The 27,148-nt window shown below is 35.8% G+C and overlaps 1 protein-coding gene and 1 non-coding gene across 2 annotated transcripts in view; one reads left to right on the top strand and one right to left on the bottom strand.

Annotated features, from left to right (window-relative positions):
- The first annotated feature begins 268 nt into the window (after nucleotides 1-268).
- The window catches only part of Smp_123060 (rgpr-related), a 34,265-nt gene continuing 7,385 nt past the window's right edge, over nucleotides 269-27,148 (top strand). The window contains exons 1-12 of the mRNA XM_018797917.1: nucleotides 269-881; nucleotides 1,673-2,058; nucleotides 2,106-2,603; nucleotides 4,729-5,139; nucleotides 7,728-7,953; nucleotides 9,265-9,680; nucleotides 11,848-12,255; nucleotides 13,821-14,138; nucleotides 17,188-17,604; nucleotides 18,677-18,766; nucleotides 20,853-21,158; nucleotides 25,241-25,324. Of these exons, the coding sequence (XP_018652912.1) occupies nucleotides 359-881; nucleotides 1,673-2,058; nucleotides 2,106-2,603; nucleotides 4,729-5,139; nucleotides 7,728-7,953; nucleotides 9,265-9,680; nucleotides 11,848-12,255; nucleotides 13,821-14,138; nucleotides 17,188-17,604; nucleotides 18,677-18,766; nucleotides 20,853-21,158; nucleotides 25,241-25,324 (4,083 nt within the window). The 5' untranslated portion in view covers nucleotides 269-358. The remainder of the gene's footprint in view (nucleotides 882-1,672; nucleotides 2,059-2,105; nucleotides 2,604-4,728; nucleotides 5,140-7,727; nucleotides 7,954-9,264; nucleotides 9,681-11,847; nucleotides 12,256-13,820; nucleotides 14,139-17,187; nucleotides 17,605-18,676; nucleotides 18,767-20,852; nucleotides 21,159-25,240; nucleotides 25,325-27,148) is intronic.
- On the bottom strand, nucleotides 6,306-6,377 carry Smp_tRNA_00908_Pseudo_TTT.1.1. Its single transcript has one exon. It is a non-coding gene (tRNA).

The raw sequence follows: 27,148 nt of genomic DNA, 5'->3' as shown, positions 1-27,148 counted from the left end.
AACTCTACCAGAAACAATATTACTGTCCTTTTTAAATAGCGCGCGTTCTGGAATATAAGTTGAATCATCACATCAACATTCCATTTTTTTACCACTTACATTGCTAATTTCCCCATATATTCCTTATATAGGACTTCACCATCATAGTACGTGCAGTACGAAAAATTTATTGCTGTTATACGACCTTCCGCAAGGCTTACTGACCTTGGTTCACCAGAACTGACATTGAACACTGAGATAGAGGTGTTGGTTTTGAAGCTGTCGACGTCACGAATAATGGAACAAGGACAAAAAACAAGGTATTTACGACAACTTCCAATCATTTAGTAGCAGAGATAGAGATGGAACACCTCAGGCAATGAGTTCTCCTCAAATGACTTATTATGGGGGATATCCTGTAAATCACGATCAAATGCAAAGTTCCCATTTCGGTTATGATCATAATCCCTTCAATAATCCACCAAACTTTAGCTCAAACCAGGATGCCGAACAACCGCCTATAAATACATTTCCTGCCTCCAATTCTCACCCCGAACTAGGTGTTAAGTCCGAAGAGCCTACAGATTTTCCCGTTAATTCTTCAATAAGTGGAAACAATAGTACAAATAACCAGAATATTGTAAACAGTTCACCCAGTTATGGCTGCAAACCAGAGTTTTTGGCCAATAGCGTTGATAATGCACTTCAGGGAGCAGGACTATCGAAAAACGACAATGCAATACCTCCGAAAATAGGAAAAGTCAGTCGTTCGACTCATCGACCCAAGTTACCTCAGCAAACACTTACATCTAGTAGAAGTACTCAGAAAATTCATTCCAAGTCTAGAACCAAAACAACCCATCAAGAAGTGTCCACCGAATCTTCCAGTAAGGATGTGCAACGTAAGTTTTAGTTTTTGACTGACTTATGATTTTTATACTTATTCATTGTTTTTGATTTCTGCGATTAAATTACACACTGTTTTTCAAAATGCCATTGAGTTCTCAGTTCATGTGCTAAAGACAAGTCTGTCAACCTTTCTTGAGTTCGTGTAAACGGTTTAAATACCATTGGCTTACTCCCATAACATTGCGATAAACTTAGTGTCGAATAATAGATTAGTGCTTTACTAATTTATCATGTTAGGCTCCATGGCTTCCAAATGTAAAAGTAAATGGAGATTAAGCTGTGAAACCGTCTCTCGGGATTCAGAGGGCGTCACAATTTGTATAGTAAGTACGTATTCAGGTAATGGTCTACTTTCGTGAAATCTTATTCACCGGGTTACTCTGTTCACTACTAATTATTAGTAAAAGCTGTGCTAATACATACAGTCACTTTAGCCTGTTTTAATCGCATTTTGAGTATTGCTTGTTTTTATTTAATAACTCACCTACTAAGTAAAGGTCTACTTATTCGTCTTAGACCGTGAGGACTAGTAATACTGCCCCGTCCCTCAGCAGTCAGACCGTTAACCGACTGATTCAAAACTGGACACCAACCAATAAGCAATCGCTGCGTTAATGTTTTAAACAGACCCCTATCCAATACAACAGCTCAGGTATCATCTCAGTATTTTAGCTTCTCTGTTTCTAACCTAAAAAATACCTAAATATCTGTTAGTCTGTATTATCTTATAACAATCGAATTTTACAGATTCATTCCCACCAACACCTCTTTATTTTACAAACAGAATTCGATCCTTTTGCTCAGTGGCATCAGATTATGTTGCAGTACTACAGCCAATTTTATCCAGCGTATCAAATCGCCCCGCCACAGGTGCTACCTCAACAATCTACCGCTCGCCTTTCTACGAATAATTCATCGAAAACCCCTGCAAGTCATTCACTTAATCCTACTATAAAACATGGACCTGAAGGATTTCAAGTACCATCTGTAAATCAAACAGTACCATTTGACTATGCAAACTACTACTATCAATGTTACGCTGCAGCTGCACAATTTTGGTCTGGTGGTCATCCATATCAATTTTTCGGAACAGGTATTCCTGAAACTCCACATTTTTACAATACTCCACATATAAAGGCTTGGATTAGTTGTCCTGGCGTTATTGTTCAAGTTAGTTATCATATATTTAGCTAATAACTAAATTATACCTTTTTTAGGTTTTACCTTCAAGGCCAAGGAATGGAGAATTTGCTAGAGTTGAAATAATTAATCTGTTTGAGCTTGTCAATGAAGCTGTGGCTGATGCAAAGAGAAGAGCATCAGACAACACTACACACACTTGCGACTCTGAATTTAGCCAACAACAACCATCCGAACAAAATAGGACTTCGCGACTCGGACAATATCCAGAAAATACTCTTTTTAATATAACTGATTCCGGAATGCAAACACCAAGTCAACTCTCTAGTATTGACATTGGAGGTGCTGAAGACGATGGTGAAGAAATACGTGCCTGTGTCATGGCTGCTGCATGTTGGAATCAAGCGGAGCATCAGGTTTATCCAGGACCATTAAATCGTGTAGGTACTCTGAAAGCCGATGTACTTGCTTTCTTACGTGAAAAGCTTACGGAAATTCAAGATCGCCTACCTATCGATTGGGAATCTGCTGGCCTACTACTAATGTTTCTTGAAACCTTGGTTAAAAATAATGGTGTAAGTTGACGTTTCAAATTGTGATCTTGATTTAATTTTATTCTATTGTCATCGTATAGGACCTAAACAACATAACTATATGAATTAAATACATTTCGTGATTTCTCATCAGCTGCTTACGACCACTGATACGTATTAAATTGTAGCATTGAGGTATGATGTAGTATGAAACAATTGACATTGACGACGGAAGGAATTAGAACGACAAACATCATCTGTAACAATAATGGTAGTAATAATAATAATATCTGTGAATGAACGGATGTGAGATCACTTAAAGGTCGAATCGTCTTATCTGTTTCCAGATTTCATTTAATTACTACTTCATCCCCCTGTTTGTTGAATTCGAGCTTTAAGTGATCTCACATCCGTTCATTCACAGATATTATTATTATTACTACCATTATTGTTACAGATGATGTTTGTCGTTCTAATTCCTTCCGTCGTCAATGTCAATTGTTTCACACTACATCATACCTCAATGCTACAATTTAATACGTATCAGTGGTCGTAAGCAGCTGATGAGAAATCACGAAATGTATTTAACTCATATAGTTATGCCTTAATTGTTGTTTTAACTTCATTCAGATTCGTAAAGGGTGCCAATTTCATGAAATATTATTATTGTGTTTACTTTCAGTTTAGTCGTCAGGAATAAATATAGTAGGTCTGTTAACGCATAGTAACGTTTGTAGTATCCTAATGAAATGCTTAGTTCCTTTTAGATACATCAACAAGAAAACATATACAACTTGTTCTGTAAGTTGTAGTTGTTAACAACCCTGTAAAATAAGTATCATCTCAACCTGAGTTCGTTTATTCTTCATTTTTAGGCCTTTCTTGTTATAACCGTTGATTCCTCGTATAAAACGGTACTGTACTTCCTTGTTAGGGTACCATCCAATACCTCTCTTTTTAGAAGTTTCACCCATATAAACAGTGGTCGTTTTCCTTCACTAATATAAATTACCAAAGACTTACGCATAAAATTCCTTGAAAAAAAAAATCCAAACGTCTGTTACCCATTAATTTTATTCACAAACTTCCAGTATCACCTGTCAACTGTTTAAAATAACAAATGCAACCGTTTTTTTCCAACAAAGTATATACTATGTTCTTTGGAATTGATAAGTGATCTATATTGTCATTGGTCAAATTGGATTCATTTGAAAAAAATAGAAATTCCATTGCAGTCTGGTTTCGTATTGACTCAATTCAATTATGAGCATCAGATTTCCTCAAAGAGATATAAGTAGTCTTAACTATAACAGTATTAGGAGATGATTGATATTCCCACCCAATTACCAACTGGAAGAGAAATTCAATTCTAAAAAATTGAGAGAAAACACTGAATTATGGACATGCAGGAAGCCTTAACGTAGCTTTGTTTAGTGATCCACATATTATGAACACTTTTTAGAATCAACGGAATACACTGATTGAAAACATCGAAAAGCATTTAGACATTCGTGATTGTAGAGATTTGGAAATGAATTGACCGAAAAGAGAACTGTTATCTGAACCATTTTGTTTTTTGGATTGTAGAAGGATACATGAACAATAATTAGTCAGAGAAAAACCACATCTGCTTTGATTAAAATAATAAAATCCGTAACTATCTAGAGTCAGTAGCTAAGTGGTTAGCTCATTGGTGTTTTAAGCGAAAAGCACTACTTTCAAATCTCAGTATCAAATTTGAGGTGCAGGTACATCCATGTGATGAGTCACAAATAAGATGAAATGCCGATCTTGGATTCCACTGCTAGCTACATTCCATCTAATCTACGTAAAGCAACACCTGTATTCTAATGTATTATATATATATATATATATATATATATCGTAGGACTAATACATATCTTAATTGACACCTTTTAACTTGTAGTCAGGCATATCCACCATACTGGTGACAATTTCACCGGCAATTAGTAAGAGCTCTCCATTTAAGTTATTTTTAAGTCTTAATATTTAATGGTATAGAGCCTACATGTTGAATGTGAAATGACTTTTTATATTTAGTTGAGTAATATACTCTGTCTGGTGGTAGTGTTTTAGATGGAAATTGAATTGATATTTTCTTACATTTCAATACCACAAATATCCTCTACATTTTCTTATTCCACAGAATCTGCAGACATCAGATCTTGTAAATCTTTTACTGGAAGGACACAAACCAACTACCGATAGTTTTCGGAGTGGTTCCTATGGGTATTCTTCTAGTTCTTATCTAGGAGTTCAGGTACCTGTACAATATACAGGTACTTTAAACAATTATAATCATCAGGTTGGGGAATATATAAACGAATCGTTAGCTTCGTTACCTGGAAGTCAAGTTACAAGTGGTCGAGAAAGTCCTGAATCACATTTCAAAATAGACTATGGAAGTAGTTTATTACAACACAGCAAGGCAGCTTCAGAAACTGGAAGGATGAGTTCTGTTCAAAATATTATTCGACGTATGGGAGGAGTTCATATAGGTGAAAGGGGATTGCGCAGCCAGGAGTCGGAAGGCAAACTTCTGGATCGTTTTCGTGAAGTAAGTACTACAGTAGATAATATCTTTGTACAGAGCCTGTTCAATAAGTACGTGAACTGCTTAGTGTTTAGGTAAAACATGAGAAAAATAATTCAAGAAGTCCATGAAGTATTTCGAATTGTCAGTGGAGATAACGGATTGAACAAGTGGATTAATGATTTCAGTTAGGGTTATGAAGTTTTTTCAGCTGACTGTCCTATGTTGATAAAAGCATCCGAGGTGTTATGGTTTCTTGTACTTTTCGGTCATCGGTTCCATTGACCGAATGGTTACTAATGAACCGAATACTGGACCATAAATACATCTCATTCTTTACCTACGTTAAGGTTTTCACTAATTGATTTGTAGTTATGTCCGTGTCAATGAAAAAATCTTGGTTATGACCGTATTAAAAGTTAACACCATTCGTGAAGTGCACACAGATACGTGTATTAGACACGTGTAAAGATGGTTGACTGTTCAGCCTTATTATCCAAAGTTATTTTAATTAGGATCTTCAAATACCCTGGTACGGCCAAGGGTGGGGGGATTCCACTCTCTCTCGATATGCTCATATGGCCATGCGTATATAGCCACTATCAGGGAAGTTCTATTCACTGCCTTTTAGTGGCAGGGGTTTGTTTACGAAATTGAGAGGACGGAAAGGACGGAAGGTGTTGTGCTTAAACCGGATTGATGGGCACGGAGCATCCACCTAGGAAAGTTAGGAAACCACAATTCCAAACCAATGGTGCACATGGGTTCCAGGATCATGAAGGAACAAACGGCGTATGAAACTATTGTTGGTCACTGGCTGTCATGAGACCACATCTCTTGACGTTGCCCCACTGCGTTCTGGATTAGGCCTTTACGTGAAAGACTGGGAGGAGTAGCCCCCTAAGGAAATCACCTGTTTCGGCTTAGGCACCCAGATTGTATCCAGGCTCACACAAATTTAATGATAACTTGTGTGGCGCGTATATAGTTTGGTGCCGTTTTGTACTAATGTTCATGTGTTTAAATAAATAAGATGTATCAATGAACCTTCCGTATAAGTAATGACAACATAAATAATTACATATTAATAATCCAAAACAATTTATCTAACTCACTCACCAGGTACTTAGGAATCAGCCACGCTTTTAATTGTCAGGGCTAGTAACTCTATCCTGTTGCCCAAACCGAAGTAGCTGGATTAGAGTTCGAACCAGTGTTCTGGAGACTAAAAGTCGAACGCCTTAACCACTAAGCCATCGACCCAGTAATTAACTTGTTTAAATTTATCTACTAATTCTTACGATGATGTTTCGAGTAACATGCTCGATATGTTTATCGCATATAATGTTGTAACGTAAGTTATTCGTTCTCAGATTGGTAGATTATTAGCGTTTTGCAATGAACTTTTTTATAGTGTAATATCGTTTCTGTAGTTGTACATAATGTTATAGCAGAACCGACGAATATACCGAACCGTAGCTGCTTTTTTAATGAGATAGACCGGTTCGTCCATCGTCATGACCTAACTGAGTTATTATTGCTTGAAACATTTTTTTTAAGATCATATCGTACCACCCAGGTCAGTCGAATGGCGGTTAGGCTAAAAGCAACATATTTTGAGTTCAAGACCAACGTCATAAACAGATTACTGAGTTTTCCTTTCAGTAACTACTATCTTTAGCTATAATTCCTTCCCATCTACGAATGGTGTTGAAAAAGATCTGTAATAAAAATGACACACTCTTCCTTATCTCATGGATTCTCAGTGCTGCTGGTATGGTTTGTTTACTTATTTATTTAAACACATAAATATTGGTACAAGGGGGCACCAGATATATATGTACCACAAAAATCTCATTTGATTTGTGTAAGGGCTGTGATACTGCCCAGGTGCCCAAACTGAAGCAGGTGGTTTTCTTAGGGGGCCACACCCGGAGCCTTTGCTGATGAGTAAAAATCTATGATGTTGAGTTCTAACAAACTTAAATCTTACCATTTATGGTGTTAAGCGTATAAATCTAAAAAGTGTATTTAGATAGTTCACCTCCTAAATTAGCCTGAGTTTGGGATTGTAATAAAATCTCTATTAAAAATTACACTTTAAAATTTATTTCTCACTCACTTAATAGGGGGTGGAAATGCCCAAAAGTAATGAGTTTTACTATTAATTATTTATTTAAACACATAAACATTGATAGGAGGTACTAAATACATGCGCGTCACACTTCATCATTCGATTTATGTGAGGGCTAGAATACTTCCCTGACATCCAAACCGAAGCAGGTGGTTTTCGTAGGTGACCGCTCCCCAAGCCTTTCACCTAGAGGTTTAATCTACAAGGTAGTGGTGTAACATAAGAAGATGCAGTCTCATGGTAGCCGGTGACCAACAATAGGTTCATATGACATTTTTTCCCTCAGGATCCTGGATCCCATGTACACCATCAGTTTGGAATCGTGGTTTTCCCACTTCCCTAGGTTGGTATTCCATGATGAACATAGGACAGTTATTGAAAATTGTAGAAGTTATGGTCAACCTCAATTATATTTTTCAATACTTTTCTGTCCTATATTACCAATATATGTGTATGAATTTTTTTCCCCAAAAAATAGTTGTTAATGCATGGCTTACCAATGAAAGCGTTAGAACATGCTTGTCGTTCTAAACTATGGGGTCATGCATTTACATTGGCTCATCGGATGGGTCCTTCAACATTTGCTAAAGTAATGGATCGTTTTCTAAATAATGATATATCATTATCGGATCCTATTCTTACATTGTATCAATTAACTGCTGGAGAAATGCCACAATCTATTAATACAGCGGCTTATGGACGAGGTAAACAGTGGATTCATTTTGCATTTACGTTGTAAATATTTTGGAAAAGGCTGATCTTAATACATTTATTAACTATTATGTTTATTGCAGTATTTCTTAGTGTTATGGTTTTTCTTATAACGACCCAACTACTCTTATTGCTCAGTATTCTTTGGAACTACTTCACTCGATAAGTCCCCAAATGAGAACGCGGTTGAACAGGAACGCAATTATGCTCCAAATAAACAAGGTTGAACGGAAGTAGGAATCACAATAAGAAAAAAACATTTGTATATTTACAATTTTTACATAAAAGAGATTCTAGTGTTTCTCGAAGTATGCGCTTCCGCTGACTGGTTAAGAAATAGTCAATCAGCGTACATTAACACAATCCTGCGCGGAACACCCTTTGATCTAATCTATATCCCGCTAACACTTATATCTTTTATTTTGTTCAGATCCAAACACAGCGGTTAGTTTTACTGTTCTCTCCAGCTAGTTCACAAATTTTTTTCAGGAATCTGCTGTCTTGCATTGATTTGGCGTGTAGAGCCACCAGAGCGGTAACACTGATGTCTACCTTTACAGTAAAAAATCTTGTAGAGCTAAAATCAACCGATGAAACACAAGTAAAAGATACAATTCAGTGGTATTGGCAAACTTCGTGTGGTCAACTGTAGATTGAATTTATTTGGAAGATAAAACTAATCTCGGGTTCAAAATCTATAGAGGGAAACCATAAGTTCTTTCAAGGTTGCTGCCAACCAGTATGAAATCGTGAGGGCTTTCTAATCCTCTTGCTTCCTGTTAGCTGACATTGATTTACGAAAGGACACTGCGGTTGGTGCTAAATCACTTAATATGGTCTAAGGACCACTTCAGAAACGTGATTGATAAGATTTGGTCGTCTCAAAGAGATTAGGAGCGTAATACCTTTGTAATGTAACTCATTTACTAAGTACAGGTTGGTTTACATGGCTCTGAGTCACACCTTGTATGTGAGGGCTAGTGATATACGGCTGCCCTAGCCGTAGTGTGTAGGGCGAATCTCTAAGATACAACGTGGTGGTTAATAGTCTAACAACTTAACCACCAGGCCACCCACACCAGTATTTCGATTACATAGAGTGGCTGATCACTCCTCACAGTTTTGTCTTTGTCTTTAAGGGTTCTCTCTAGCCTCTACGAAAAATTGTCTTCGTACAGATATGCATTCTCATACTTATAGTGCGATTTGAATCTCCCACATACCTTATGTCCAATTGTTTTTTCGTTTAAATTATATTGTGAATTAAATTTACTTTTTTTCTCTATTGTATATCATTCCTCTAGGCATAGATAATGGTGATTGGAGACCGCATTTAGCTATGATATTGGCTGGTCACTCATCACAATCCGATTTATCACTTTTAGCCTTGGAACGTCTTGGTGATGGTTTACTATCACGAAAACATGTTTATGCTGCACACTTATGCTATTTACTGATGAATTCATTGAAAAATATTGATGATAAACAGAGGGAATTTCGTTTACCTGGTAAAATCTGGTTAATTGGTGTCCCTCCTAATCACATTACCAGTAGCGGTGATGTTATTAACAATACTTCCGATGAATTCCAGGAGGATAATATTGCGTCAAATCATATTTTATCTCCATTGTTCGCTACTTCAGAAGCTATTCAACTCACTGAAATATATGAATATTCTATTCAATTGGCTAACCGTAAATTTCATCTACGTCAGTTAATGGTATGTTTAGTTGTATTCAATGTTATCTATTAACTAGAAATATAACGATAGATCATATTGGTCAGAATACTTAATTTCCTATCATCAGGTCCATGGTTTGAATCCCACATAGTTGTCAAATTTGGTTTGAACAGTTGGGTAGTTTCATTCACATTTATGTACATACATACTAAGTTTTGCTTAATACCATCATTGTTGGTAAATACATAGTATGGAGTGAAAATTGAAATTTTATTTAAGTGTCTACAATTATACTGAAATCAATGAGAGGACTCAAACAACCAATGCGAATCAGTTAAAATTCATATCGTCGCATATACCAGCGATTATCTGGATCCAGTAACCAAATGAATAACGGGTTGGGCGTTTGAAACGAAAGGTACTGGATTCGAGTCTCGATGTGATAAGTATCAACATTGGAGTCCAGGTACATTCAGCTGATGAGTATTAAGTAGGACGAAGGATGCTTCCTGACTTCCAGTTCTAGCCATCATTCCAACTCTACTTAAAATAATTGTAACTTAGTGGCAATATCGATGCGTTCCGCACAAGATACATATATGCTAAAAGAGGCTGATTGATTGAAGCCCATAACATTAATGAGAAAATTTAAACAACTAATACAAATGGTTTAAGTGATTAGTATGTTCGAATTTTATTCAATGAGTTTTGTTTGGTTAACAGATGCGCCATACAAGACAGAATCACAATATTATGCAAAAAAAGATGGGAAGTCATTTGATAACGTCAAACCAACATTAAGTACTGTGGTGTGTGCTACTTATATCAACATAAGTAGTATGTAACGCTAGTCAGGAATATAATGTTTGGAAGCAGAAGGTTGGGAAGATCGAGAAGGAAAGAATGGAAACAGAAAGCGATTGGTCTGGAAATGCAAGAACAATGAAGTCTGAGACGATTGACTGATATTTTCAAAAGGAGCAGTCAAGTTTGAGACAATTGATTGACACTTTGCAAATGAAGAATTTACTGTATGGTTCTCAAACTTTACCAAGACGTTCTGTCATTTTGAGTTCAAATACATTCGATTGTTCCCACTTGTGTTCTCGTTCACTACAGTACCATTGATCTTACCATAGAAAATTACAGCAGAATCGCCACTAACTTTCCCAATTCGTGTTTGATAACTTTTCGACTCATTACATTGTACTGGACCTGAGACCACAATCACTGTCGTTACGAATCCAACGTAACTATGCTCTATTCGGTGGTGCTGAGTCATCAATTGTCTATCAAGCCTTAGGGTTTGCAAATAATTCCCATTATGAAAACCTCTCGGACGAAATGTGTAAAACGTAACCATCACTGAAGCCACTGTTTTAAAATGGTAATCACACTTACTAACACTTCGCAAATTATCATGTCTACAATATAAAAAAAAACAATTTTTCACCCCTCAACACCGAATGTGAACTACTCTTAGGAGATAACAATGATTAAACATGAAATCATTGACTGATAGTAGCTCAGAAAGACAAACAATTCCATAAGAAATCGAATAGGGAACATCGATTTCTTTCATAACAAGTTTTGCGTTTCTGGCGATCCCCACTGGGGGGGGGCTCAGATTAATGCAAATCACCACTATCCTTCTCATCATAAATTGATTTATCTTTTTCACTACAGTATGACTGCCAACATTTACAAAAGTATCCAGATGTACAGACTTTCCTATGTAGTGAGAGATATATGTCATACTTACCAACACTACTTGCCAACTGATTGAAAGTGATCTATGTTACCTGTGTATATCATTGCATAGGAAGACTACATTACCCCAACTAATCAATATTATCAGTAAACAGTTTCTTCAGGGTCTTTGCCATAAACCTTACTAAATAAGTGGTTCATTAAGGCTAAAGCATCCAATTCTCAACCAGGTTTGAATCCCACTTTGGATCTAGCATCATTAGCCCTCACTCACTCACTCACTCACTCACTCACTCACTCACTCACTCACTCACTCACTCACTCACTCACTCACTCACTCACTCACTCACTCACTCACTCACACACACATACATACTTGGAGTGTGACTCGTAGTCAAATACATGAATTTGTACACCCAGTAAATAAGTTTTTTTTTAAAGAAAAAAGTCTTCCATTTTAAAATTGACACTTTCATCTATAATTTTTCTTTTCAAGCCTTTTCGTCTTGTTTATGCTATACGACTTTTGGATGCTGGTTTTATTGAAAAAGCTTATCGTTATTTAACAGCTATCGGGAATGAGATTCTTACTGAATTTGATGAAGGAATATATCAACTTAAACATCCATTCGTCTGTAACAATGATCATAATAATAATAATACATATGTTGATCCATTATTGTATAGCTTAATTAATAATTGTCTACGATTAGCTGAACCATTACAATATCATCCAGAAATTGAAAGCTTCGATCTGTTACAATCATCAACAAATAGTCAATTAATGGATGATTATAGTTTTGGATTTCAATTCAAAAATTCATCATATTCTATGCCTGTACAAAATAAAAATAAAAATTGGATTGAACGATTAAATCAAATCTTTAATCAAATGAATCAAAAGGTATGAGGCGTATTTGTTTTTTTGTTTGCTTATTATTTGGAGTCAATATGTTTGTGTTTGTGTTGAACCATGAAATCAAATGAAGATTTAAATGTCGTTGGAGGGCCTCCAAATGCCTTGGTACGGCCGAGAGTGAGGAGAGTCCGCTCTCTCTCTCTCGAAATGCCCTCACATCGCCACGCGTATATAGCCTCTGCAAGTGAAGTCCTACTCACTGCCTTCTCGCACCACGGGTGTTGTTTACGAAATTGAGAGGACGAAAAGCGAATATCCGGTGCTTTAACCGGGTTAGTCGACACGGAAAGTTCACCTAGGGGAGTTGGAAAGCCATGATTCCAAACCAATGGTGCATATGGGTTCCAGTATCCTGAGAGAAGAAATGGCGTATGAATCAATTGTTGGTGACCGGCTACCATGGGACTGAATCTCCTCACGATGCTCCACTGCCTTGTGAACCAGACCTTTAGGTCGAAGGCTCCGGGTGTGGCCCCCTAAGAAAACCACCTGCTTCGACTTGGGCACCTGGACAGTATCACAGCCCTCACACAAATCGAATGAGATTTGTGCGGCGCATATGTATCTGGTGCCCCTTTGTACCAATATTTATGTTTAAATAAATAAATAAATAATAATCGTAACCACTGTTAAGAGATGATGAGTAACATGGCCTCAAATTGTTTTTAATGGCTAAAACTCATTCACTCTTTGTTTTCCCTTTGATCCTAAGTTTCTAAATCACATTCTAAATTTTGTTTATTTCACTCATTCATATTTTCGTCTCAAATTGGATCTTCTATACCTAGTTTTTTTTATATTTCCACCAATTCTGTTACTACTATCTCTACTATTTGGGTTCGCCTTAAGAATTTTACCTCACTATACTAATGGGATGGCATGGAATCAACAACCCGATCCCGTAGAAAACAACAATGCCAGATCACCATTAAAAACCGGGAAGGTCTGGACGACCATTTTGTTCTAGTATGGGACTCTTCAGCAGTGTGCATCCATGATCCCGCACAAGGGATTCAAAACCAGGACCTTCGGTCTTGTGTACGAACGCTTAATCTCTAGACCACTGAGCTGGTATTTTATTAATATGTTGTGAAAACTTTGGGTAAAGTAGTGTTATAATTGTTTTTTGTTAATAAACGACCCAGCTACTCCTTTTGCTTAGTATTCTTACACAATAACACTCGACAAGACCCCAAATCAGAACAGGTTGAACAGGAACGAAATTGTATTTAAAATAACAAGGGTAGGTGAACAGCAATCATTCGTTAGAAAAACGTTCATGTATTTATAGTATATGCATAAAAAACTTCTAGATGTTTCTCTAATAATCTGCCTGAGCTGTTTGGTTTAGAATTAGCCAATGAGTGTGCGCCGTCACGATCATACACATAACGTACCTTAATCTGGTTTATTTCCCGCTAACAAGTCGTCATATTTGTTTCCGGTTTTGTGTTTATATTTCCAATCCTAATTTCTACTAATTATAGTAATCTGTGTATAATAATGTATAATATTGGGTCAAACTGTTGATTGTTTATCTTTATTCTCAGATCGATCATCCACGCTATAAACCATCTGTAATAAAATCAAGAGAAAATCCCAGTAAAGATGTTCGTTTCACTAATGAAGCTAATGAAGCTACAGAATATTCCGATCATAATGATTTTAATCATTATCATCAATCATCACAACCACTTCAACAGCAGCAACAACAACAACAACAACCACTTCAACAGCAACAACAACAACGTCAGTATCATCAATTCAACAAAGAATCAAATTATAAACCATCCGTTGAATATAGATCTAATATTCAAACACTTGATTCTTCTTCATTCTTATCAACAGATAACAGAGATCAACGTAAAGTTAATATTTTCAATTCAAATAGAAATGATAAAATGGATATTCCTCATGATGTTAATAATAGTAATAATAGTAATAATAATGAACCAAAGATCATCTCAAATTCTTCTTCTATACGAAATAATAGAAATGATCAATTCGTAGATTCTATTCAAAAAATGAATTTATCTAATCAATCATCTATTCATCAAAGACAAGTTAGTATTTATTATTTTCTATAAAAAAAATTAAAGAATTCAATGAAACCTATAATCTATGGATGGTCTTTGAGAGACACTAGAGTGACTTTTAGAATGTTCACCCCCTCCATGGCCCTGGTACGGCCGAGAATGAGGAGAGTCCGCTCTCCCTCTCGAAATGCTCTCACATGGCTACACGTATATAGCCTCTGTCAGGGAAGTCCTACTCACTTCCTTCTCGTGGTATTACTGTTGTTTACGAAATTGAGAGGACGAAAAGCGAATGTCCAGCGCTTTAACCGGTTTGGTGGACATGGAAAGTTCACCTAGGGAAGTTGGAAAACCATGATTCCAAACCAATAGTGCACATGGGCTCCAGTATCCTGAAGGAAAAAAGGGCGTATGAATCAATCATTGGTCACCGACTACCATGGGATTGTATCCTCTTTACGATGCTCCACTCTTTTGTGGACCAGACCTTTAGGTCGAAGTCTCCGGGTGTGGCCCCTTAAGAAAACCACCTGCTTCAGTTTGGGCACCTGGGCAGCATCACATCCCTCACACAAATCAAATGAGATTTGTGCGGCGCGTATATATATCTGGTGCTTCCTTGTACCAATATTTATGTGTTTAAATAAATAAATAAAATACTGGGGGATAAATGAGAGTTATAAACCTGTATGAGGAATAAAGATTATGATTTACAGTTGATGGTTAGGGTTGGCAATTCGATTTAGGGTTTTCATCACGAACTAAGATCAGTTATAATGGAAAAAATGCTATTTATCCAAATGGATGAATGAATTTCGCGCTAAAATCCAAAACTTGTTATCTTAAATATGATTGGTTCGTCCATAAATTATAATCTCGCCAAAAAATTCATTCATCTTTTACAACTAATCTCATTCAATAATCTGTTATTGTTATGTGAACTTAGATCTATACCTCTGGATGTGTCAGTTGCTTAGACTGAAGTAGGTGGAGAGAAAGAGTGAAGTTCAAATCTGCAATTGACTTAATAACTAATCATTGAACTATCACTTCATCACTCATAATAGTCTTGAACCTGTTATATCTTGAGATTGCTGACTCAATAGAACAGCAACTATCATATAACAGTACTTCAACGATAATAATCTATACGTTTATGGTGAGATAGACAAGATGGGACTTTCAGGATAGGTTTATATTCTAGACAGAAGTCAAACTGTTAGTTGGAACAATTCTTTTTGTATATTAATGTTCAGTGACCTCTTGAATGGTCATTGTGTAAATATTCATTCGGAAAGTGTCATCGAGGTTATCCCTTAAAGAAAGAATTAACATGTTATAAGGAAAAAGTTTAGACAACCTAAGCTCTTCTTAGCAGAATCAGAATACAAATATGCGCCTTCAGTGTGTTAAATAAATATTTCACTGATATCAGTGAAGGTTGGTGACAATGATCACGATGACTGAGCAGTATTCCGGACTAATTGAAGTTATAGATGTAAACTATTGAGTGGAATTCAGTGGTCTTAAGGTTAAGTGTTTACCATGAAGCCTAATTATTTTACCTAGTTTTTTATATTGCCACTGATTCTGTTACTACTATCTCTACTATTTTGGGATTCGCCTTAATAATTTTATCTCACTGTACTAATGGGGTGGCATGGGATCAACAACCCGATCCCGTGGAAAACAACGTTGCTGAAAAAACGCTAATCAGAATAATCAATTTAAACCATTTAAACTCTGTCCTGGAAATTGAAGGGTCTTCATTTAGAAGAATCAGGACGCCTCATGATGAAAGCCGAGGTTCTTCAGAAGTAACAGGGCCGATGCTTCTTCTATAACAACCAGAGCAACAGTTAATCTCATACTAATCCTGGTGGGCGGCTCATACTCCTTCACGAGGGGTAGCGGGCGTAACTAAGTAAATACTAATGGGATATGACATGTTGGACTGATGTATAAACATATACCTGTTTCCATGTTGCTTCAGTCTAACTAAATGACACAAGTCGGCACATACTTTTCTTTTTTAAAAAAGGGGTAGACGAAATGTTTATTTTACCAGAATTGAATAAAAACCTTTTTTTTGAAACATCTAAGAAGTTAATTTTGCTAATAAAAATCACTCTAGTCACTTAATGAGGAATGGGAACTTAGACCGATGCATATATGTACCTGGTTTCACGTTATAGATGACTGACCAATTGATCTAGCTATTAATATAAAGAGAATTCATCGATGAAAACTTTATTTTCGACGAAATCATTCACTACTTCGAGTTGTACATTCGTATTTATTAATAATTTGGGCTTCTTTTAAACCGTAATCAGTTGTTAGTTATGACCTTTAGGTTCATTTCTTCTTCATATTTATCAAATGGACAATTATCTTTCATAATTCTAACTTGTAAATTATTCTCATCCTCTCATTCTTCCGTAACCAAGTGATTATTACGTAACCTCATTTGCTATTTGGAAACATTGAATCTTTTTATGATGTCATCTTTTCTATCCTTCTATATACTTATACATTTTGATCAGAATGGGGGTTTGTGGAGATTTTAATAATTTTAATAGCTGAATTCATAAGTCGATCTAAGCTAGACGACCATTGGAAACCCGGTAGCACTGGATGGCCATTTCATCTTAGTATGGGACTCCTCAGAAGTTCTCATACATGATCCCATATGCGGGACTCGAACCCAGGACCTTCAGTATCGCTTACGAACGCTTAACCTCTACTTATACATTTACCAAATAACTATAAATATACGAATGTACAACTTAAGTGAATGACTTCGTCGATGAATTCTCTTTATATTTCATTCAATGACACAATGGTATGATATTAACTATTCTTATCTTTTTCATATTTCTAGTTGTTTAGTCATGAACCATTCAATCAACAATCACCATCCTCATTATCATCAGCACCATCTCATGAATACTCGTATCAATCAGAACCCTATAATCAATTATCTTCTCATTCAACATCTAATCTTATTCAACATAATGATAATATACAACATAATTATTCTATGAATTCACCTGTTCAATTGTCAAACTATCCAATGTCCTTACAATCAAATCAATCAATCAATTCAGTAACAGTTTCGAAATCATCTTCATCATCATCATCGGTAACAACTACATTGAATGAAATGAGTAGTTCTATTTTTATGCCTATCAATCATCAAACTGATTCACAACTAATAATAAATAATGATAATAATTCATTGAATTATTCTACATTATCTAATCAGCAACCATTTGATTATTTTGCAAATATTCAAAGTGTAAGTCTTTTTTTTTCTTCTTTCGATATGTATAATTTGATTTTAATTGATTAATTATTATTGAATGCTTGAAAGCACTGGATGTCTGTTATGTCCTAGTATAGGACTCCTCAGCAGTGCGCATCTACGATCCGGCACGTGGGGCTCCAGCCCTACGACTTTCTGTTTTGTGCGCGAATGCCTAACATCTAGACCATTGAACCGGCATCCGACGCCGTTAATGTTGTTATAACTTGCGGCCTGGATACCTTGTTAATGTATGACGTAATAATACCGCCAATTAGAGAGCAGTAATTTATCAATCGGATCAATGACACATAAAACCCGTACGAACAGTCTAGGGTACTTATCGGTCCTGCTCTCTGCCTAACCCAGCCAGTTAATTCTAGAACACCAGTCTCAGCCTCTGCAGTATGAATCATTTATTTCAAGCATACTGGGTTTATATACCAATCAAATGAACCAGATCGTACCATAAAATAGGAAAACAACATTTGTACAAGGTTTAGCCAAATGTGGCTGCGAATAATGGAGATAGTAATTGATGGACAGGGCGTAACTGAAGAATGGTAAATCGTATTTTAGTAGTTCATAGGTCAAAGTAAAGCTCATAATAAGAAGGGCATGAATATGGATAGTTTAGCTATTTAACAATTGTACGATAAAAAATATATGCATAGTATTGGTCCATAAATTGATCCCAAAAGTTACTATTCATTATTCTTATCGGGACATAACAAATGTATAATTTCAGTCGATCCATGATCTTTCACAACCCTTTATCCATTGTCTGAGGTGGATAACTATCTCACACTCGACACGGATTGGACTCCACTGGTTCGAGTCCTGAGTGTGGGATCGTGGATATGCACTACTGAGAGGTCGTGTACTAGGACGAAACGACCGTTCAGTGCTTTCAGGTTTTCAATGGTGGTCTAACTTAGATTGATTCGTTAATTCAACTGTTAAAATAATACAGTCTCCACAAATCCCCATGCTGATATTATTTAATAATTAAATTTTATAATAATGTTGTTTTCTACTAATTTTTTTGTTTAATTATTTTAAATAGATTCACTCTCGTTCTCGTACAGTATCCGGTAATTCTGAAAATAATACTGTTAACATGACAAATTCTACGACTGTTGATCAATTGGATCCTGTAAGTTTTTATTGTACTAACACTACTATTACCCTGTGGATAACCATATTAGTAATTGTAATCATGTGTTTATAGGCTGGGATACTGTACAGGAGTTCAGACAGAAGTCGGTGGTTCTCCCAGATCTTTCTTTTAGCCTTCAACGTAAAAGTCTAGTCTATAATGTAGTAGAACAACGTCAAGGGATGCAATCCCATGGTACTAGATAACTAGCATAATCTCGTACTCGATGTGTCGCTTCACGATTCAAAAGGCCATATATGCCAGTATTTTCCAATTCTCCTATGTCAGGGCTCTTTTTTAACAATCATGTTTAAGCACTGAACGCCCGCTTTTCATCCCCTTACTTTTGAAGAAATACCTCTACCATGTAAAGACAGTGAATTAGAACTTCCTTTGGAAAGAAGCTATTCAGAAGTGGGCATATGAAAGGATATTGAGTAATATAGGCACCACCTTATACTGTTAACTATCTCATACATATTAATGAAAAGACAATACAACTTATTCCAAAGTTTATATTTGCGCATCCGCGATCAGGATCATCATGGATGGTTAGAGTAGGTCATTTTCTCTCTATCTGTCATTTAAACAAACGATAATCGATTTCATTAGAATTTATGCATTGAAATGGATATAATAGGGGCAGAATTATTTATTTTATGGACGTTCGCAGATGGAAAAGAATCGACATTTAGAAAATTATAGTCTATTCAATAAATATACGAACTAGGTCTATAAGACTTCTATCTTACCATATTTGATATATACCAATCTGATCTCTTTAAATGTATTCTAAATTTTTGGCAAAGCACTTTCCTCATCTCCGTTTCTATCGTTCCAAACATCTTTGCAAAATCTTTTGCAATCGAATTCTTTAATCTTATACGAGAATCGTATGTACAGAGGATCTCCACCTGATTGATCCTTGAGTAGCTACCAACGTTATAGCTGTCTAGTCCTTTAGTTCTGATCGAATTTTACCATTGGAATGTGGCTACTAGTCTGAATGAATCAACATCAGTGTCTATGTTGAGATTTTAAGTGGCTGAAAATAGTCATCAAGAAACCCTACTTGACGTAGTTTTCGTGGTAGCTGACAATAAACAGCAAGGTGTCCCTGTAATTTTCAAGGAGCTAATACTTCCCTTGGTGGTTCGGACCCTGTATAACTCATTTCGTAATATGAGACGTTATCACTGGACTATTCAGGCCGCGACTCTCTTTTTTCACTTCATTGTCAAGCAGTTTTCCGAACTATGAGTTGGCTATCAAAAAGCACAAGCGGTCGTACACGCCTAGAATCTTAACAGCTCAGCTTATTTGTTTGGTCGACAGATTATGTAATAAAATATATTGTCTATGATAATACTTGGCTCACAAAAAGTTCTACGTAACCTACTTTTGTCTATATTAATTCCTGTTATATATCGAGTGATATTTTGAGTATAACTCATTCTTTCAGTTTCGAAAGTTGATCCTATAGTCGATTTCGAAATGTAATTCAGTACTTTCTGATGTGTGGGCGAGAATGATAATGATTAGTTGTTTTGCTAAGTCAGACATTAGATAGGATGACAGGTGTTATATGTGTTATATATATTCCCCTATCCTTATTATTATGGATTGACTGTTCCTTGTTGTTGGATTTGGTGTGGAAATATATTGACGTTCTAGTCAGGCTAATCTCGTGTTCTTGATCTGAGTTGTGTTGAAGTCCTGTAGAATAGACACTGGGTGGGAAATCTAGTGTAGATATTCGTCTAAGGTAAATTAACGTCCCACATACGTGTAAAAAATGAAAGGACTGTTATAACAAGAAACCCTAGTGTTATAACAAGTATCCTATGTTTATAACAATTTCCTTGAACCACTTGGAACTTGATTTCCAGGTAACAAAACGAACGCTTCTTTCAGATATTCCTCAATCTAATGATAACTGTTTAACATGTCTGTGCTGTTGTACAAGTAGGTACCTAAACCCTCTCTCTCTCTCTCAAAATAAAGTCCTCGTAAATAGTATGATTGTTCAATTTTATAGTCTTCCTGAATGAAATCTTGTTTTCTTTTTTCTTTAATATTTCAGTCATCCAATAATAGAAGTTTATTATCTACAAAATATGAAACATCATTTACAAATGAACATCATTTTCAACAACAATCAAAACAATCTATATCTAATTTATCACAAATGAATTATCTTCCACAACCATCTAGACATCCATCTTCAATGATGAATGATAATTTAAAAGATTATCATAATACTTTTTCTACTCCTACTACTGCTACTACTTCTACTACTAATAGTAATCATAATAGTAGTAATGAACGTTTTACACAGGATAAGTCAAATGATTTGGATAATTTAGATAAGAATGAACAACAATCAAAAGTATGATATAGTTTGTTTGTTTCTTCGTTATTTTAATCATTCTTGTATGTATTTTGATTGACATCATTTCTTCTAATGATTTGTTAGAAAGGTGACTTAGTAGTTTAGATGTTTTAATATTTTCAGTCACCAAGTCCCTGATCCGAACCCCCCACTTAGTCTGTTTTGGTAAATTCACTGGATGTTAACTCAGTGGTATAAAAAAAGAGCACTCGCTGCAATATTTGAATGTCCTAGGTTCAATCCCCGGTGTGTTCATGATTGTGTAATCCTAAAGAGATCCCATATCTAGAATTAAACAGAGCTGCTCTGTAAATTTTGGTTTTGAATAGTTCTCTAAATGAAATCTTATTTATTTATTTATTTAAACACATAAATATTGGTACAAAGAGGCATCAAATATATATGCGCCACATAAATCTCATTCGATTTGTGTGAGGACTGTGATACTGTCCAGGTGCCCAAGTCGAAGCAGGTGGTTTTCTTAGGGGGCCAAACCCGGAGACTTCGACCTAAAGGTCTGGTTCACAAGGCAGTGGAGCATCGTGAGGTGATGCAGTCCAATGGTAGCCGGTGACTAACGATTGATTCATATGCCATTTCTTCTCTCAGGATACTGGAACCCATGTGCACCATTGGTTTGGAATCATGGTTTTCCAACTCCCCTAGGTGAACTTTCCGTGTCGACTAACCCGGTTAAAGCACCGGATATTCGCTTTTCGTCCTCTCAATTTCGTAAACAACACCCGTGGTGCGAGAAGGCAGTGAGTAGGACTTCTCTGGCAGAAGCTATATACGCGTGGTCATGTGAGAGCATTTGGAGAGGGAGAGCGGACTCTCCCCACTCTCGGCCGTACCAGGGTATTTGGGTGTAACTAAAGTCTAAAATATGATAAGTGATAAGTTTTCTCTTGGAATACTTTTTTTGTCACAAAATGAGATGCTAGGTGTCCAGTTGTCGGGTCGCAACACTTAATGATAAAACTAATTCAGACGATCCTTTGCTCCAAGATTCGTATTTTCACCCGTTAAGATCAAGTAAACAAGCTTTGAGTCTACATCATATATAAATAATCAGATATCTGGTGCAAATATATGTCATCTGTTCAAGTTACTCATAATTCACATTAAATACCTTCGATTCTATACCACGGTTAATTTGAAATGAATTCGTTCTATATTGATGATAAGTTATTGGTTTCATAATTAATAATGACCGTTCTTAATGTCATTGAAGCTGGCGATATATATCTACAGTTTGACGACATTGGCTGAAAATAGATCAAAGTTCCAACCTTCATTTCATTTGCTTTAGTTTAGCTATTCGCATAGTATTACTAGAATTTACACATTAAGTGTAGATCAAAGATGAGCATATAAAGCCTCTTCTTAGAAAACGAGTTACAAGCAAACAGTAATATGATGAATCTGTTCCTCATTAGTTTTCTACAATTCATGTTCAAATAACGAGTTGAAATTTGGATTTCACCTCCGATCATGTGGTATGCTTACCATTTATTTAATCACTTGATTTCTGGTCAGTTTCTTTTTCTAGATCATTAAAATGTATCATTTCATTAGAAATCAAACAAAATACCATGCCCTAGTAACTGTCAGATATCTATATTACATACTTTTAGTCCCATTATTTTAACCTTCCCATAAAGTGTACTCATCAAACTTTAATAAGTTAATCAAACTAACCTGTTCGTGTCTACTACACACAGTTGGCTTAAAAGCCAATAGCTTTTTCTTCAAACCCTAATCTTTCACATAATGCTTATACTCTTACTACTTCTATCACTATGGGATTTGAATCGACAACTGTATCTCTGTGCTAATATGGTATGGCAACTCGAACTGATGTACGTACGTACGTACGAAGTTCTACGTTATGACTGACTAACAATAGCTCTTTAATCAACAGTTTTACTATTTTGACGAAGCTAAGTGTATTCCTTAAAAAAAACATTACCTTAGTTTATACTGTTTCATAGATTTATGCTTACGGTTGATTTAAAATGTCTACATTGATCAACGTTATTTGATTTAAAGTAGATTTCATTGTACTAGGTGTGGGTGTGTGTGAAAGGGAGTCAACAACTTACACTAGTCTGTCACTATTATTATTAGGTTTATTCAATATTATCATGTTTATAACTGTAAAATAATAATATCTTATTTTTAGAATAGGGGTTTGTGGAGATTGTAGTGATTTTAATAGTTGAATTCATGAGTCAATGTAAGCTAGACCATCATTGGAAACATCAGTCCGTTAGTTGCCATACCACATTAATACAAAGTTGCAGTTGTCGATTCAAATCCCATAGTGGTAGCAGTAATAAGAGTGTAAGCAGTAGTCTGAAAGATTAGGGTTTGAAGATATTATTGAAGGAGTATAATCCGATGAAATAAATTCGGAAAGAGAAAAACGATAGAGACATGAAGAATTCAGAAGATTAGAATTCGGGCGAACACAAAGAGTGAATGCACCTTCACCATTGCAAACGATTTTGAGCCATGTCATTCAAGGTCTCTAACCATCAGTTGCCATCATCTCGCAGATCCCAACGAGATAGTCTACACCTACCAACATGGCTCAGTCCACTTGTCCGTGGCTTCATGGATTTGTGTCATGTTTTGGTCTGGTCGCCTCTAGCTTTCTCCCAACCTACTCATACACCACAAAACATTGCACGTCGGGGCATTTGGTGGTTGAGCATACGTAGCACGTGTCCTAGCCATCTCAACTGATCAGGTTTCACTACTTCATCAATCGATTTGCCATCCTTACCCAGTACCCGTTTCCTAACAACTGCATTACTTACCCGGTGGTCCTAGGATATACGAGCAATGCTTCGAAGACACCTATAGTCGAATACTAGTAACCTACGAATATCCTCTACTCTTATCGGCCATGTTTCACTGCCATAAAGTTAAACCAAATGGCTGTCCACTGCTTTCAGGTTTTCAGTGGTAGTCTAGCTTAAATCCATTCATGAATTCATCTGTTAAAATAATATCCTAGTCTGTAGAAGATTGAATTTCTGACATTTCACATCTTCAAAGAGAATGCATTACGTATGCTCAATCACACTGTTTACATTAACCTGTGATTTTAGTTAGTGTAAAAGCAGTACGTTGGAAGAAAACTACGCTCAACCAAACCAAGAGGTGTTATCAGTTCATGAAGTCATTGACTGCTGGTCTGAGCTATGTTGTTAAGTAATAAGCTAGCCGATAGGGATCTGTACGATTATCGTAATTATTTTTAGGAGACTTTGTTTAACGTTACTCATAATCGATCACAATGGTACGAATATATTTACTCTTTGTCTTTCCTTAGGTTTTGAGTTTCAAAGTTAACTTAAATTGTTTCTCCTCCTAAATTTATCCCTTTTCGTAAAGTATTGTCTATCCCTGATTATTTGTATTACCTCTATTATTCTTACAACCAATATCTGTCTTGATAACTTCAATTCACTGGGTTTATGTAGTGTAACATTTTAAACTGATCAGTATATTTGCTTACGGTTAATTGAACGACTGATGGGAAGTTGTAACTTAGTTTCGTAATTCAGTCGTATATAGTAGCAGTAGTAGTGTCAGTAACCTCAGTAAGCGTAATAGAAAAAGACAATAAAACTGTTACAAGGAGATTTCAGCACTTAGCTTCTAAAGGATGACAAAGAGATGAATGGAACTGTGCCATTTCAAACAATTCTGAGCCATATCTATAACCAACTGGCCCGGATAAACACGCGAACCTTAACCAGGTTATCTGCACCTACCTACAATTTAATTGTCAATGTCTCCACTGAATAACATCGTCCGTCGGCTTGATTATTATTATGAATTTAATAGCTTTAAGGCTTCTAGTGATCAATACTAAACTTTAACCCCATTCCCCCACTTAGATGTAAATATTCTTGTACAAACATCTATTCAAAAGAATCGTGTTTTTTTGTCAGTATCCTATGACATCTATATTAGTCTTGCGTATATACATATCAGTAGGTCTGTTTAAAAGCAAAGCAAGATCACAAATACCTGGTTGTGTAGTGATTTGTTTTACTTTACAGGATGGTTGGTTATCAGGTTGGTTTGGACGTCTCAAGAAAAACGGTCCAAAGAATATTCATCTACCGGATGATTCTAAGCCTTCTGTAAGTTGTTGAGTCGTAATCCGTCTTGTTTATAGGTTTGCGATATATATATATATATATATATATATATATATATATATGTTTATTTTAATTATGTTAATAACTGTGATTATTGTATTACTGCTCACTAACCAACCAACCAACCAACTGATCAGTGATTTTTCTACCTAAACACACATATGAATACCTTTTCTTTGACTCCCTGTTAGTTATAACCCGTAAATTAGATTTCATTATACTTTACTATCTTAAATTAATCATAATCACTTGCTGTTGCTGTGTTATTCACACTCTTTCCTATGGATAATTTGTGACTTAGACAGGATCTTTTTCCCCTTTTTTGAGTGAGAGTATTTGTGTTTCTAACACCAATTCCTTGTTCATCTGTGGATGATTCATAGATTTAACACAGTTTGTATTAAACAGGCGAAATTATCAGTGTTTCGCTGCACAGCAATCAATACTTCATCACAATTGAGGTGTTTATGCTTTTCCATGCTTCCCAATGAACTGTAATTAAAATATAACCTCACACTTATCTATCATATGTAAAGCAATGGTTTTAAACATTAATATAGGGAGTGTGTGAAGATTGTTGTAGTTTACAGTTTATATCATGGATGTGGTATAGTTATATAATCATTAGAAACTAAAAAGCACTGGACAACTGTTCTACTGTAGTATGGAACTTCTTGGTAATGCTCATCCTATAATCCAACTGAGGATCAAACAAAGTACTTTTCAAACTTCACAGTGAACGTTTAACCTATAGATGAGTAAGTTTGTATCCAATGGTTTACATTTTTAATATCAACCAATTTATCTAGAAGTTACATACTAGATCGGTATAGCTGTCCAGCGCTTTCTAGTTTTCACTGACAGTCTAACTAAGATCAGTCCGTTGTATAAACTAGATAATAATATCACTGTTTTACTGTAAATCTGACTGGTATAATTCGGTTAACACACTAAGGGTTGAACAATTTGACTAGCCTAATGACTATAGTTAGTTTCATCCACTGAAAAAATTGCTTTAGTGAATCGAATCATCAAGACAGAGTCAATTGGTAGCTTTTACTATATCTTACCGATAAATTCCCAACTAATGCTTAACAAGTTTGAAATGTTCTTGATTGATTATCTTCAATTAATCACAGAACGATAGAACCCCATTCTCGTCAGAGATATCCTGAGATTAACCAGTCAAATATTAATCAGCCCGAATTTACCATATGTAAAAGTAGTGTATATTACAATAAAAACCGGTAAAATTGTAAAGAATATAGTTTTCGAATGTTGGTATCCATAATCTTAAAATTAACCCTCCTAACCTTAATACTTTCAAAAAAAACTTATCCCTGAACTTTGTTACTTTTCTGCATATTGTTTCCTGACCATAACTATCAAAGATGCTTTTTTCTTAATAGTTTGACATTTTATAGGTAGATAATCTATAATCACTATTATCAGTGAAATTAACCAGAATGGGGAATTCTTGGTATTTAGTAGCAGGCTATCCACAGTTCCCTTAGTATTGTTTGTTTGAATCTTCTCATTGATGTTTTTAGGACTGCAACTGGTCAGTCTCTAATTGGCATATGTGCATACTGTGCGTATTGTCTCGATATAGGCTTAATCCACAAACATTGTAAGCAAAGATGGATAGTAGCTAGCAGTGGAATCCAGTTTGACGCGCGTTTCGTCCTATTTGGGACTCGACAGCTGGATGTACCTGCATCTCAGAGTTGATGTTCACTCTAGGACTCAAACCCAGTACTATTCGCTTCAAACGCCATCGCGTTATCTACTCAGCTACTGAGTCCT

Source organism: Schistosoma mansoni, chromosome 6, assembly GCF_000237925.1.
Source record: "Schistosoma mansoni strain Puerto Rico chromosome 6, complete genome".
NCBI lineage: Eukaryota > Metazoa > Platyhelminthes > Trematoda > Strigeidida > Schistosomatidae > Schistosoma > Schistosoma mansoni.
This window is presented reverse-complemented; position numbering and strand designations above follow the sequence as displayed.